Below are 17,265 nucleotides of genomic sequence, written 5' to 3' on the forward strand. Positions count from 1 at the left end.
CATAAAAGGCAATTAACCAAAAAAAGCAGATATTTATGAATGATATCACAAAACGCGGTAACAAAAAGAGATGAAACCTATACATCATAAAACACAATGACAAATTTTTTTTCTTATTGATATCTGATTTTGACAGAATTTGTATACATACTTACATTGCATTGCTAGAACCTATAGCATTAGAAGAAACCTTATCTTTACATGTGCGACTGTTATGTCCTTTTCCACCACATGCACGGCACGATTTCTGGATCTTTGATGATTTCTGAATTGCAATCTCACGATTAGACTTGATCCTTTTTTGTACACCGCATCCTTTGGTCCTTATTTTGATCGGGACACGAATCATAGAATCTGATTTTTCTAAGTTCCCTCCAATATCAGCAAATCTTTCTTTGCGACTAGGAGGCGGCGCAACAACCATAACCTCATCCGCTTTATCAATGTAACTTTTAATATGATCCCTGTAACGACACAACTCATCTAAATCCCCGACCAGCCTATTAACCACATACTCATTTGCAACAACGATTTCTCTATAAACTTTATTAATTTCACTATTCCTACCAATTTCATCAAACTGAATATTGCAGTGATTTGATCCAATTGAAACAACATCTCTCATCCATCTTCTATGAACATATCTTCTAGGAAACTCAGTTATATCATCATACCGTAGAACATAAAATATATGGCGGCACAATATACCAAATTGTTCAAACCGTTTGCAAGAACAACATAAACTTAAACCATCTTCTTGTTTGTTGTATTGCACCTGTAAATAAGATTAAAAAGCTAGATAAAATTAGTGAAATGTAATATAAAACTCAATGAATAATAAATATAATACAGAAATAAGTATATGATCATATAATGATAAAACGCAATAAAAGATGGAAAAAATAAAACGCAATAGATATTTAAAACAATATAAATTTAAAAAATACCTTGAATAAAGATGTGCATGGCTGTTTGAAATCATTTATTTCATAATATTGAACATCACCCACAGTATCAAGAGACTTTGACATACACTTTGTAATGGCAGCATCAATTTCAATCTGAATATCCTTAAAAATTGTTTTGGTATATATTTCTGATGCTTGTTTCTCCAATACAAAGTCACTCCAGGTCTTACACTAAATATACCTTGTATCATGATCATTCCTCCTATGCTCATGCCTTTGAATATCCATTGCAGTCTCAAAATGAGTGAAAAATTCAACAAGTGTACATCTTGGATTGCAAATCTGACCAAAGAAGTAATTTTCGCTTTCACATCTAGACGTAGTACGCATAAGACCAGCTAAATCCCCTCCATGGTAATAAGCGGGAATCCAATCAAATCGAAGATCGTACATATCTTTTAACCACTCATGATTTTCCAATCCAAAAGTAGACATTATTGAATGCCACTAAGTTTCAAAATCTTTTGGAATAATAGTATCATTCCAAACAACATGAGTCATTCTTGTATTAAAATCAATGTTTGCTGACAAAACAGGACCACCTGTATAAAAAGTAATAAAATTATTAAACATAAAACGCAATAATTTAAAACGCAATATATTGAAAATGATAAACATAATGCATTGATGGTAAAACACAATTTTTTTTTTTTGTAATTCTATTGATAAAAGTGTTTGGGGATCTTATTGTATAATACATAAAACGCAATAATAAAACAATATAAAATTGCAGTTTGTTATATCATAAAACGCAGTTAATACCTTTGTCTTCAATTTCTCCCATATATGCCACATACATAACCTATGCCTACTTCTTGAAAGTACATCCTTAATAGCTCTCTTCATTGCAGCATCTTGATCAGTAACAACAACTTTAGGGTCACTTCCAAAAGCATTAACAAAGCACCTTAAAAGCCATCTATAAGAATCTGCAGTCTCCGAACCAAGTAATGCACCACCAAATGTGACATTCCTAAAATGATTATCAATACCAGTAAATGGTACAAAAACCAAATCATACCTACATAAAAAACAAATTAAAAAAGCATTAGAAAAAATAGAACAGGATATATAACGCAATAGAATATATAACGCAATAAATGAAAAAAACTTACTTGTTTGATTTATAAGTAGCATCAAAACCAAATATGTCACCAAACACTGTATAATTTATTTTTGATTGCTCATCAGCCTAGAAAAGCCCTTTCAATCTTCAATCTTCTATATTCACCAATAACATAATCACATATGAAACCAGGACAACATTCTTTCTTACTAATAAGACGCCTAACTACTATTTCTGCATCATACTCTCCTATGTAAATATTCAAATCCTTTCTATAATTCGTACAATCAACTTTACTAGCACCAACTTCACCAAAACCACCATACATTGTTTTCATAATATTGAATGCTTTAATAGGTCCAATATTGATTGCAGACAATCCAGATATAAAACTTTCTTTAACATCATCGATACTTCTGGCAACCGACAAGAAATGAATATCTTCATCTTCAACAAAGATATGATTATGTTCTTCTTCAAAGTAGTAGATTTTAAACATATTATTGTTCTCTAATATTAATTTCACATGAGCATTGCATCCAACTCTTTTTGAACCTCTATTACGTCTAACAATCTTTTTACCATTCTCATCAACTGAACTAGAATCTATTTCTTTGCTAACATGAAATCCTTCTTTTGAGCAGACAATATATCTTATTTTCACTAAACCACCACCATTTTTCCAAGAGGTATTTTTTCTTGCAGAAAAACCTGCAACAAGTGCATATCTCTGATAAAATGCAAAAGCCTCATCAAATGATTTAAAAAACATTCCAACAGCAGGTGTAATGGATCCACTGACTTTAGGTTTGAAAAACTTTCTTCCACTGTTTAAGCATACACGTTCCTCCCACTTGGAAATGTTATCTGAAATAATTAACAAATAACTATAAAACGCAATACCTCTTATATAATAATGTTTTAGTGATAAACCTAAAAATATGTTAATAAAAATTTAAAAATACAGACCTTTAAAGTTTGTATATGAACTAATATGGATAAAAGCATAAAACGCAATACGTTCAGTAAAACGAATCATGTGATCTGAAACACTTAACAAATAACCATAAAACGAAATACAACTTAAATTATATTGTTTTAAGTGTTAAATCTCAAAATATGTTAATAAAAATTTAGAAATACAGACCTTTAAAGTTTGTATATGAACTATTATGGATAAAAGCATAAAATGCAATACGTTCAGTAAAACGCATCAAATGATGAACAAATAAAAATTGTACAACAATGACAGTTATAGCTTTATATTACATAAATCTTAAATTAAAAGTTTGTATGCATATAATTTGATTAATATCATAAAACGAAACTCTTCACTAAAACGCAATAAATGATGAAGAAACAAAACGAACAAATTATGTTAAATTATACAACAATAACAATTAAACTTATGAAAAATCAAATATTAATAACAGAAACACGAATTATAAAACGTAAAACAATGAATTTCGGAAAAAATAACAAAAATTTACTCAAAATTGAAGCTAAACATACCAGCAGAGTCTGAAGAAGACATTGAGGTTATCGAATTGACCAACGAAACAAGATTAATGTTTGAAAAGAGGTGAATTTGCGATCGATGGCGATTTAGGGTTATAGAATCTTCAATTCTGTTATGAGAGTGATGAACTAAGAAGAGAGGTAATAGAATCTATAATCGAATTAGAACGAAGATATGATAATGTAAAAATACGAAAAAGCCCACGCGTCCAAAATTTTAAAAAAGATGATGAACGGCTAAGATTGCTTCCTATACTTCCTAGCCAAAATAAACTTCCTATTTGATCTTTTCCCCTAAAATATAGAAAAAACAATTACATTTATATACACAGTTTATGTTATCACACATACACCTTCTATAATTTTTATAAAAATAAACAACTTTAGACACGATACCTGCGTAACAACATACGATACTGTCATTGTTATTATTGGAATGCATACCGCAATTCGTTTTTATGCCTTTCAATTGATGTAAAATACGAGTTTATTCCGGGTTACCAGAGACAACTTTTGTGTAATAAAACCGTTGTAATATTTTTTTTATGTATCGTAAACAACACCGGATACCTGTATCGTCTTGAATGGAGTTGCGTTCAAAGTAAAATATGTTTATGAGTCATAAACTATACCGATTGTCGTTGCCTAACAGGTAACAAAACGATCCGAACCGAACCGATACCAACCGGACATGTTCGATACCGGTATCCGTACTATTATCGGACAGGTGCCAATATTCATTTTTGTGGTTTTCGACCGATATAACATGTATTAAAAGTTGGACATTATTTAAGTCATAAGAAGTCAATGGGGTGAAAGACCGATTCAAAAAATGGTTTGGTTTAACCATTCAACGCTGACATTTTACCCACGATATTTTTGAAGTTTAACTGAAGCAAACACCTTCCTTTCCTCGTCTTCATGGCGTATTTTCACTACTTTCAAACACAAAATGAACCACTTGCACTTCGATTTAATGAAACCACGTTTCTGAAGTTGATCATTCCAGGCAACTCTTCATGTTGTAAAAAACAAGCAAGGTATACTTTCTTGATTTGTGATCTATAATGTTAAATAAATGTTCTTGAATGTAGATTGATTCTGGGTTTAACTGGTATTTTTTGTGATTTGGTTGTCCTGTAGTTTTGCACTGAAGGTGTTTGATGAATTGTCTCTGAGAGTTTGTTATGCAAGACAAGTGTTTGTTTTGCATTCAAGCTTTGCACTGAAGGTGTTTGATGATTTGTCTCTGAGATTGTGTTATGCAAGACAAGTTGTTGTTTGAGAAATTTGTTGATAAAGTTAGATTTTTGTGTTGTGCATGGCAAGCTTTTCACCGTCTTCTAATGCTCCACCTGTTAGTGATCCTGCATTGTCCCCCGGGGGGTTGTTTTCTTCACCACCAGCTCCGTCTCAGTTACCGCCTTCAACATTCCCACAAGACTTACCACCACCTCCTTTTGTTGATCCTCCACCAGCTGCTGTCGTAGCTCCTTCAAGACCGCCCATATCCGCTGCACCTCCACCAACCGATTCCCCAACTCCATCAGTTGGTTCTCCACTACCTCCATCACCAACCCCACCAGCCGATTCTCCAACACCACCGTCACCTATCCCACAAGCCAATTCTCCATCACCACCATCACCAATTGGTCCAATCACACCAGCTGATTCTCCACCACCACCATCTCCAATCCCACCAGCCACTACTCCACCACCACCATCACCGATCACACCAGCCGATTCTCCACCACCACCATCACGAATCTCACAAGCCGATTCTCCACCACCACCACCACCATCACCAATCCCGCCAGCCAATACTCCACCACCATCATCACCAAAACGACCAACCAATTCTCCACTGCCGCCATCGCCTCCATCATCACCTAGCCCTGCAGCTAGTTCCCCACCATCACCACCACCACCAGCTACATCACCCCCTAAATTCCCACACACACCACCATTTAATCCACAGCCAGGTTCACCTCCATCACCACCACCACCACCTACACCACCACCACCACCTACATCTTCCCCTAAATTCCCACACACACCACCATTTAATCCACAGTCGGGTTCACCTCCATCACCATCTTTTAGTCCACCACCAATCCAACCTCCACCATCATCAGTTCCGCCTCCACTTCGACCAATCTTAAGCCCTCCACCACATACACCATCTCAGAGACCTCCTACGAATTCATCATCACCGCCAATAATCACAAACGCTCCTCCTCCACCCCTCTCCACAAATCCATCATTGCCACCAGTAACAATAGCTTCCCCTCCTCCCTTTAGACAACCGGCTCCGTCACCTTCAAAAGTCTCAATAACACCATCCAGCAATGGAGGCATTGGTACTGGAGGTATCGTAGGAATCACGGCTGTACTAGGCATTATACTCCTTACCATTATCATAACAGTTTCATGGTGTCTATTCAAACGAAAGAAAAAGATTGCTCGACACAATGGGCTCTATGGTTTGTCAACCTCGATGGGCAATTTATCTCAGTCAAGTACATTATACGAATTATTATACAATTTAAAGTAACACTTTGTAATTGTGACATTCGCTTGAGTTTGAGAATGTTTATGATTTGTGACATTTTCAGCTCTACTAAAGATACAAACATCAGCAGTTGAGATCGGAAACCTGTCTGCAAATGGCTTCGTGTACAGTCCACATGAATCAACATCAAAGTTTACATATGAAGATCTTTTTGAGGCGACAAATGGGTTTTCACCGCGTAATCTTTTAGGTTCGGGTGGATTTGGTTACGTTTACAAGGGAATGTTAGCCGACGGGACGGAAGTCGCAGTAAAGGAGTTAAAGATCGGAGGTGGACAAGGGGAACGCGAGTTCACCGCTGAGGTGGAAATCATTAGTCGAATACACCATCGTTATTTGGTTTCACTTGTAGGTTACTGCGTCTCGGAGCACAAGAGGCTGCTTGTTTATGAATATGTTCCTAACAACACACTTTACCACCACCTTCATGGTAAATAACCGCATATTTTTACCTTTGAGTGCTTCCTTGGTTGCTTTATTATGCTGTGTTTACCTTTTGTAGTGTCGGAGCTGGTTTTAGATTGGCCAACTCGCATGAGGGTTGCTTCTGGTGCCGCACGCGGTATTGCGTATCTCCATGAAGATTGTAAGTGCTCAGAAAATCGAGTACAACATATCTTAAAAGTTAAAACTACATTTTTTTTTTGTAAGTTCACTTTTTACGGTTATACAGGCAATCCACGTGTTATTCATCGAGATATCAAATCATCAAATATCCTATTAGATAAGAACTTTGAAGCTCGGGTATGCCCTTTTATCTAAGATTGAGTTTTTACGTACTTTTATTTTTAAGAATTCATTTTCAAGGTTGAATATTTGTTTGATTCTTTACGTCACAGGTTTCTGATTTTGGGCTTGCTAAGTTAGCTGCTGATGTCACACATGTGACAACACGCGTCATGGGAACTTTTGGGTACGTTTACGATTTAACCATATGTCAAATATCTAAAGTACCCCACAAAATATATTTAATTGTTTTTAGTTTAACTTCTTGCTGGTTCCGTTTCAGATACATGGCACCTGAGTATGCTAGAAGTGGCAATTTGTCTGAGAAATCTGACGTCTTTTCCTTTGGAGTGGTTCTTTTGGAACTGATCACGGGACGTAAACCTGTGGATGCATCTCAACGGTCGGGGGATGAGGGGCTTGTTGAATGGGTAAGTTACCGTAATACTGAATATTCTTTTCCTAATAATGTTTTTCCAAGTAGTTTTGGCCGATCTTAATCTTTGTTACTCATTCTGAATTATTTATTGAGAACGCTTTTGAAGTGAATCTGTTTGAGGAATTTGTCAAATCGGTTAAGATCCTAAAATATACATATATATAGGGACACTCGTTTCAAAATCAATATGTATCACATTCAAAGGAATATGTACAAAGGCATTATGCAGTTTTGCGGTTCTCAACTTATTACCGGTTCTAAAATGAACGCTTTTGTGTGCGTGTGTGTGTGTATAGGGAATGGTTAAAATAAGAACTAGCGCTTGAGTTGTGAGAACTTTTTGATCTAAAGGTTTCTTGAATAAAAAAAAAAATCGTATACGACTTCTTACGTTGGTGTAACCCAAATTTACAACGCCGTAACGTTCTGGAGCTGATGACGTCAACAACCATTTACAGCGGTGTAAATCAAACTTGCATGTCGAATAAATGTCTGCTCGTCAAATTTTTTTTTTTTTTTTTTTTTTTTTTTTTTACAGATGTCTTAGTTAGATGTTAATCTACCTTTGTGCAAAATTTGGTTGAAAAACTCACATGGGAAGTAGTAGTTCTCATTTGAATTTGGTTGAAAAACTCAAACTGGTCAATGATTTGAACAGGTCAAAGGTGACCCAGTGTGTATATAAATGCTTACAACTCATAATTGGTTATAGTGCTTCAACTTGATCTTTTATCGGGCCAAGATATTAATTTAATGCCAGCTTTTGTTTTCGAAGAAAAAGGGTCAAGATTTGAAATTTGAATTTTCAGGCTCGGCCACTGCTTAGTCATGCACTTGAAACCGAGGACTTTAAACTATTGGTTGACCCAAGGCTCGGCATAAACTTTGTACCAAACGAGATATTTCGCATGATTGAAGCTGCAGCTGCCTGCATCCGACACTCAGCTACAAAAAGACCCCGCATGGGACAGGTACTTCCGCATCTTCAAAGTTTAAGTCAAAGTTGACCTTTGTGTCGAGACCATTAAACATATTCACTTATGATTTGTTCTCAGATTGTTAGAGCTTTCGAGAATCTGGAGACCGAAGATCTAAACAATGGGATGAGAGTTGGAGAAAGTGAAATATACAACTCTGCCCAACAATCTGCAGAGATTAAACTGTTTCAAAGGATGGCATTTGGTAGTCATAATTATAGCACAGATTATTTTACTCAAGGTAGCTGGGCCACTAATAGTACCGACTGGTAGATATCAAGATCCGTATTCTTTTCACCGCCCTGGGTTTGACCCATGACCCGAGCTGCTGAAGTTCGAAGATGGTGTATAGTATGCATATTTTCTGTAACATTTGTAGGGTTTCTTTACCCAACCCCATTTTTTATACAATTATTGTACAAGTGTAGTGCTCATGATGTCTTTTTGACTGTATTGTGGAACATGAAACTTGACTCATTCTACAATAAAAGAATCTAATTTGTTGATGAAAAAAATGTATTTTTTTTTTTGTTGAATTACATATTGTGTATGGCGAGATAAGAAATCATGGGTGCATGCATCAATCAGATTATTTTGTTATACACCTCCATCTTCTAAGTTTTATGATGACAAAAGGTCAATGTACCATTTGGCATGTGTGTTCTTGTATTGGTTACTTATGTAATATGTATGTACAAGTCAAACTCCGCAAATAGAATTTTAATAATTAGTAAGACTTATATCCTTAAGGGAATGGCACACTGATAAAGACTTAATATAACATTGAACTATCTGGATTGGACTGTGAACTGTTAATTGAGCTAACATATATTTCTTTATAATCAAATAATGTTGTTGTTTACAATGCCATATACATACCCTGTCATCATCTTTTGTTTAGAATGCAAAGAAAAAAAGTATATGTCATTATGACATTAAAATACCCGTCTACCGGACAAGTATTAAACTAGTTTATATAGGAGAATGAAAGGCAAATAATATGTTATTTATAAAAGATAATAAAAGAACTTTTATATTATATAAAATGTATATAATATTATTTATAAAAGATAGAAATATATAAAGGTTGGTTTAAATAGTGGTTTTATTTTGTTAGTTTAGTTAATACATTTTCTTTGTCACCATTACTAAGAGCATAAACGTGTCATCTGTAATCCAAGTCCGAAATCCAAACCACGAACTTCCGGACCACCATGCATTGTGGGAGTTTGACCCATGTGGTCCCGTTTGTACCACCGGACTAGTCCGGTCTGAAATGGTGGCCCCCACACACTAACAAACCTTTTTTTTAGTGTAAAAAGTGGGAAGTGATGTGGAGGTTTGGAATGGTTTAGTGTTGAAGGAAAAGAATACGGTTTGAAATGATGTTGCATGCTGACTAGGTAGTCTGGATTTTGGACTTTGACCAGTATTGTAGATGCTCTCTAAGATACAAGATGCCTCCTAGAATCAACCAAAAGTTGGGTTAAAGGTTACCCAATGATGGAATCAATGTAGCAAAAGCAATCATACAATATTATAGACAACACCACATGTTTGCTTAAACACTACACTTTGTTTCCACAATTTTTTAACATCATCTTCCAAGAAAAGAAGGAACCCATCTTCATCACAAGAAAATGAGTTATCTTCTTTGTTTTCTTCCTCAGTCTCCTAACTCTTTCAAATTCAAACCATGGAACAACAAGATTGGCACATGATTGGAGCGGATTGTCTCGTTGTATCTTGTTGTTGCCAATGTTTGTTGCTACAACTCCTCGTGTTCTTGTTGCTCAAACTTCCCATCAAACTGGTTGAGAAAACAAAACATTATGTGAAGAGGAAGTTAAGGAACAAAATGCAAGATGGTGGGCAAATGATGAGGATGAAAGTGGCTCGGTGTGCGGAGGAAGTTGTGGGGAGTCGAAAGCCAAGAAACTTGATGTGGGTTCAAGCTCGAGCCAATGGTTTTCGGCTAGATGGGTTCGATGGGTGTATGGATGAGGTTGAAGAGGTGTTGGAGGAGTTGTCTACGAAGGGTGAGTTCGGGTTTGGGAGTTTTTGGAGCGGAGATGATGGTGTTGAAGTTTATTGTCCAGTTGGTCTTGTAAATCAAAAACGTGGGTGACTGTCATGACTCATGATCATGTATCAGCTGGATATTTTAAGGTGGTGGTTAATTGGTAAAGACAAAGTCTTTAAACATCTGGATTTAGGAAACGAAAGGTCTTGGGTTTAAGTCCCACAGACGAAATGAAATAAAAGAAATTTGTCGTTAATAAATTAAATATATTACAACTTGAAATATTTATTTTATAATATATATAATGAAAATAAGAAATAACAAAAGGTTTGCTGTTTATAAAATATTAGAGGATTGATATATAACGGTAAGTTAATATACAAAGCCTTCTTACTGTACAAAGCGTACGGCGGCCCCAGGATGCAACACATGTCCTTGGAGCGAAGGGCAGTTTCGTCGAGACACAAAAGTTACATAATCACGCATTCAAATAATTATGCAACGCACGTGATATTACAATTACGGATGATAATTACTCATTGTCACGCACAACACAATGACTTTTTTAGAGAAAAAAATATAATTATTTTTAAATAAATTTATCAACCGTATACTCAAATTAAGAGAATTAAATACCTAATTTAATGTGCAATGTTTATTGAAAAATAATGTAGCGTAAAATGTTATCGACATTTAAAATATGACGGAAACTTGAAAAAAGTCGAACAATTGTAGGCTATATCAACTTTACCGTTCATTTTTTTGAGTTAATTACAATTTCCCTCCCTTTGGTTTGTGAAATTGTGACACTTTTCAATCCGCCTCCCACTTAGAAAGACTTTTTGTGCCGCACACACGCATTGTCCTTTCATTGCAATTTACACCCATGTGGTTTATTTTGTGGCTATTCTGTTTACTTTCTGTTCATGATGAGTGTGAAATGACTTTTATACCATTTTCTTCTTGCAATATGCACCCATGTGATTTCGTTATTATTACAATCGGCCACCACCCACCACCACCACAACCCACCGCCACCAATGTATGCGTTAAGTCAGACCCACATCCAAAAGATTTAGGTACATGTCTAAAAATTCACCTCTTTATAAACTTCTTATGTCTCTTTAGACGACCTTGCATAATTAACCAAAACCTGAAACATTAAACAATAACTACCATAAGAACGAAAGGTGCAATAATATCATATCCACAACAAAAACCTGAAACATTAAACAATAACTACCATAAGAAAGTTGTAGGTTAACCGTCTGTTTCAACACTTGCTTGTTCAGCAGAACTCACCCACCTGTGCTTTTACACCTGTAAGTCTCATTACATAAAAGCATTCAACCTTACATTGTACAAGGTATTAGATCATATCATACAAAATCACGAGTGCTAAACAGTTCACCAACTATAGCTGGTGTAATGCCGATTTGGAGAGGTTAGTGGGTGTGAGTGCTGAGATTGCAATTATACCCTTCATGTAGGCCTCGATTATAAACCGAGTTGTCTCGGGTCGGATTTGAAACCAAGCCGAGCTGCCTCTAGCTTGGATTGGCTGGCTTTAAGATTTAGTATTCTAAAATATTATTCAATAGTAAAAAAAAAAAATATCCAAAATACGTCCGACCTAATACATTACAAAGCAAAATCAAGTTTAACAATACAAAATAAGTTTTAAATTTCAATAAAATACAATATTAGTTCATTAGCATGGTAATAAGCCTTCAAATATGCCATAGGTATCAAATTACACTCATAAATACATGTAAATGATAATCAATTTTTGTAATATATTATATTCTATATAATGATAAAATATATTACAAGTAAAAAATCCGAGCTAAGCCGAGCCGGGCTATCAAGTGAGCCAAACCGAGTCAATCCGGCTCGTTACGAGCCGAGCCGAGCTAAGCTCACTTTTTAACTAGGAGTAAATTACAAGTTTTGTCCTTTATGTTTACACCAAATTGCAGGTGGTGTCCTTTAGTGCAAAAGTTGACAAGTTTTGTACTTAATGTTTCAAAATCTTGCACGTTATGTCCTTTATGCCAAATATAGTTAGATTTTTTGGTTAAATCAAATTACAAAATGGTATTTTAGTCTTTTTGCCTATTTATTTAATATTATTTAAAAAATAAAACAACTCTCACTCTCTACTCCTCTCTCTCAACCATTACCACCTCCCACCACTACCACCACCCGCCAACCACCCACCACCACCCGCCAACCACCCACTTCCACCGCCGCCAAGAACCACCATCAACCACCCACCCACCTTCAATTTAATCCACCACCACCACCAATCCTGTCACCATCCCACCACCAACCACACAAATCTTCACCACCACCACCACCACCACTCTCAAAGTGGGTCAACCAACCAAATTTTTCCGTCTCAACAATCCAATCCCACAACTGCATCAGTGCCGCTGACACCTTACGTTTCATATATGATAACAATGTAATCAATGGTTATTTTATACTCATTAGCGGTGATACAGTCAACAATCCAATCCCACAACTGCATCAGTGCCGATGAATTATTTATGGCAATCGACCCTGCTACGAAACAGTTGTTACACTACGATGATATGTCCGATGATCAGAAAGGAACATTAACTCTCGATAAAGCATCACTGTTTTCTTTCTGGCATTTCAGCAAAAAACATTCGGGCATCAATCATCATCCCACATTTCACATCCATAAACGACGTTTTATTCCTCAAATACATATCCAGCTCAAACCCACCATTAACCATATTACCAAGCACCCTTTTAACCCCTCTAATCGACTTCAAACTAATACAAACATCCACTAATGCATCGTAAGTACTCTTTATCAACATGAACGATGGTTCTTGCGAATTTACAAATCTGAAAAGATGGAGGTGGGTTATTCAATGAAGGTGGGTTTGAGATGGCGGGGTTGTGGTTGTGGAGATCAGATGTTGAAGATGATGATGAATTTGGTAACGGGGAAGATGGGATTTGTTGTTTGTGTTGTTTCACAGCAATGCTATGTATAAATAACACATACATATACATTATATATATATATATATATATATATATATATGAGAAGTTGAGGTGAGATAGAGAGAGAACAGAAGGAGAGCATGTAACAGAGAGAGAGAAGAGAGAGAGAACATGAGATATAGAGGGGGGGGGGGCAAATTCTTTTTAAAGTAAATTACGATTTTGGCCAATGTGGTAGTGTGGTTATATCACTTTTACCCTTTTAACCCAACCTCTTCATTGGAAAAAAATCTATCTTCCATGGTTTCATCTAACTGGAATAATTCAGCTTCTAACATATCTTTTCTCTCCCCTTCTCGAGCCTTGACATCCTTAATCCATCTTTTAAACAACTTTTGAGATGGGTCAGCTTTTTTTGCGAGAAACAAGTCAGCTGGCCCATGAAAAAAGAAGGCTTCATTCGCTTGAACAATAATATCCTCTAACCCGGCCCTGTCCAACCAAGAAATAAAAAACCGAAAGGGCAATGGACCGAAATCCATTGGGTTAGTAGTAAGCATGATCGGAGAGTGATCCGAAAGGAACCACGGTAAGGCCGTACAACAAGCATCCGACCAAAGGTCAATAAACTTTTGACATACCAAAAAACAATCGATCTTACTCAATTTAGTGTTGGTACCTTTTCCTATGCGGAAGGTGAAATTCCTACCTTTCATAGAGAAATCGGTAAGGCCTGATTGAGTTATAAAGTCATTAAAATCATCAGCACTTGTGGGATTAAAACGTGAATTTTTGCGCTCCTCCAGAGTTCGAACTGCATTAAAATCATCAAAAACGATCCACACCCCCGGGAGAGAGGACATAAGACTTCGGATTTCCCCTATAATCATCTTTTCGCCCTGGTGTTTGAGGGGCGTATATATTAAGAATGTTAAAATCCCAGTCGAACCCCCTGATCCTGCCTACCAGGCTACCACCAACAAATAATGTCTACTCTTCATAACCCGCTTCAAAGAAAGCAAACTGGACCCCAAAGAGTGATAATACAACTCGAACGGTCAACAACATCAATCAATTCATAACAAAAGTTTGGGTTTCCCCAAAAAGCCTGAAGCACAATGTCCTTCGTGTTTTCAAATTTCGATTCCTGGAAACTATGGATGGAAATATTGTTAACCTGTTTCAAATGACGAATCCACCTTGCGCTTTATCCATATCACCCATTCCTCTGATGTTGACACTTAGAAAATTCATTAGGGAATTTTGCATGACACCTCGCCTTGAACCAGTGACCGGACTTGTTCGCTAAAAGAAGAAAGTTCTACTCCAACTTTGCTGGCCACTTTGATAGTTCCTGTTGTTTCAACTTCCACATTGTTCCTCTCCACTTTCCCAGCCGCAATTGTCTCCTTCTGCAAATTAATATCCGCCCCTACCTAAGGAGCTTCGACGTCTTGAGAGGCCACCTCCTGTGGCACGCCATCAATGGGATTGATGGCCTGACCGGGTAAAAGAAAATGTGACGCCCAGCTGCCTGAATCACCTGGAATGCCAAACACAAAACGACCCCTACCAGGGTTTCGTGCCTTACTCCCTTTACTACCTCCATTGGGCTTCCTCCTCAAAAGCAAAGAATCTTGCCCATTTTCCTCCTTTAAATCCTGATCAGACCCAGACTCCACCACAGGCCTAAGAGAAAACGTCTGGGCCTTTTTCTTGAATTAAGCCCACATGAGGAAGCCTGCCCCTTCATAGAGGAAGATGGACAAGAAGTGTTGGGTCCCACAATAGTCGGTTGCACAACATCTGAGGCATGCATGCATGGTTCTTGAGAAGGCAAAACAAAACCCGAGGGTTCCGACTCTTCAATTTCCCCGCCTGTTCCCCTTCCTCCAGCCTCCATCTCCGAACGACTGACGTTCGATCCGGCGACCTCGAGGTATTCAAGTCAGGAGAACCATGGAGATTGGGGCTCCACCAAACCCGATCTTCTTCCACAAACACATGGAAAGATTTATTCTTCCATCTCAAAACCACCTGCCCATTAATTCTCCCATTCTCCTTCGTAAGCAAACCAAAGCTGGCCGAGGTAAAGTCACAATCTTTAACTAAAACCATAGCGCCTTGAACAACCCTACAAAGTTATTACCGACCAAATCAAAAGTCTCGCTACTCCACAGGTAAATCGGAACCCCTCTTGTGACAACTCGAGATTTCAAGACCTTTCCCTTACGCGTCACCTGTCTTATATTTCGTTGTACATGGTATTACGTGTGTTATGTTGGAATGCTTTTGGTAGTTTAATGATTGTTTATTTAATAAAAACCTTTAATGACAAAAACTCTTTTCACAACACTGCTCGACGAAAACTGTCCAACGAAACATGAAGTATTTCGTCATTGGCTTGTTCGACGAAACATGGATTTCGTCGCCATTGGGTTTTTCGACGGCCCAGTTGTCATCGAAGCCTAGGAGAGGCCCAATCCACTGACTTGAGTATATATTGCATAGAGGGTCCTATTATACCACGTAATTGACATATTACAAACCCTAGACTCCCTCTAAACCTAACAAAGGCAGCAAACCCTCTCGAAGCATCATCTTCTTGGTCTAATTACCCTAGCTACTGTTGTTTTATCTTGTATCAAGGTTAGTGTTTTGTTTTGTTCATTGGATCTATATCCGATACGTGGATTTGTGTTGTAATGATTATGTATGAATACGTTGGATCTTGTGTGCATAATGTTCATCGTTCATTAACCGTATTACTAGTTAGGGTAGTTTGATGGAGTCTTGAGGGTTCTTGTAGATCCTCATGATTACTGTTTGGTTAGAATGATAAGTAGGTATTAATTGAATGACTGTTATGATAATAATGATCATACGAGTATGCGAATTGTTAAGGCCCTTGTTACATGTTGATGATAATTGGGAATTGGATGATTGATCGATGATCATGATGTAACTGTTGATGATGATTAGGGTTCTAGAACATGTCGAATTGTAACCATTGGATCTGTAACTGTTTGCTCGACGAAACATATAGTTTTTCATCACATCACATATCGACGAAACATGGGTTGTTCGTCGACAGGCATTCCGACGAAACATAGGGTCCTTCGTCGACAGGCATCCCGACGAAAGATGATCTTTCGTCACAAGGGGTGTTTCGCCGTGTAAGTCACTGAATTGAACAGTAGGTGCCTGTGATGTTAATGATGATAGATACTTGCGTGTGTACACTATCCATGTTACATGCCAATGATAATAAGAAACTTAGTTCGATTAGTTGGTATAACAAACCCACCTGTTATGTTGTGTGTTACATGTGACAATCACATGAGATGTGAACTTGCATTAGAAGGTTGTATTGGCTACCTGATATACTGTGATCTTGTGAGAAATGCAATCTGTGTGAAAATAATGACTTGTTTAATTGTGAAACTGATAATCATTGGTAACCATGGTAGGGTCGGTTGATTAACTTGGAAACGAGTAACTTAGCAAACCGAGCAAACCAAGGTGAGTTCACTGCTCTTTTTCCAAGCATGCGTCCCGGGGAGGGACATCTGGTAATCATTCCGGGGAGGAACGTCGGGTTATTGGGATGTTGGTTATTACACTCATTTCTATCATTAAGTCCCATCATATACCGATTGGTTGCCGGGGAGGCAACGGGGTTATTAGTTCATAGCGCTATTAGGTTTGGCACCCTCACACCGTACCGGGGAGGACGGTCGTGAATTAATTACCTTAATCACTTGACCAATGTGTGATAGAGCATTGGGGTTTAGGCAAATAATCTGGAGCCATCTGCGGTAATCAAGTTAATAACAACATCTAATCTCTGAATTGTTTTGTACTCATATCTGGTAACTAAAACGTGTTAACAAATTTCGAACTCACTAGCATTGTCTGACACACTTGTCTGCATGCTTGCAGGTCATTAGATTCTTGATTATGGACTTGCTATCTGGGAGTGCTGGAGTGGTCA

The 17,265-nt window shown here is 37.2% G+C and overlaps 2 protein-coding genes across 2 annotated transcripts; both read left to right on the forward strand.

Annotated features, from left to right (window-relative positions):
- The first annotated feature begins 4,384 nt into the window (after window positions 1-4,384).
- On the forward strand, window positions 4,385-8,781 carry LOC110911326 (proline-rich receptor-like protein kinase PERK9). Its single transcript, XM_022155931.2, has 9 exons — window positions 4,385-4,592; window positions 4,696-6,071; window positions 6,168-6,554; window positions 6,627-6,710; window positions 6,798-6,868; window positions 6,964-7,037; window positions 7,134-7,281; window positions 8,099-8,260; window positions 8,345-8,781. Exons 2-9 carry the CDS (start codon window positions 4,874-4,876, stop codon window positions 8,537-8,539), a joined length of 2,319 nt encoding a protein of 772 aa, XP_022011623.1. The 5' UTR covers window positions 4,385-4,592; window positions 4,696-4,873; the 3' UTR covers window positions 8,540-8,781.
- A 1,181-nt stretch (window positions 8,782-9,962) lies between these two features.
- LOC110911327 lies at window positions 9,963-10,394 on the forward strand. Its single transcript, XM_022155932.2, has one exon. It carries the CDS (start codon window positions 9,963-9,965, stop codon window positions 10,392-10,394), a length of 432 nt encoding a protein of 143 aa, XP_022011624.1.
- Window positions 10,395-17,265: the final 6,871 nt, after the last annotated feature.

Source organism: Helianthus annuus, chromosome 15 (genome assembly GCF_002127325.2).
Source record: "Helianthus annuus cultivar XRQ/B chromosome 15, HanXRQr2.0-SUNRISE, whole genome shotgun sequence".
In the NCBI taxonomy this organism is placed as follows: Eukaryota; Viridiplantae; Streptophyta; class Magnoliopsida; order Asterales; family Asteraceae; genus Helianthus; species Helianthus annuus.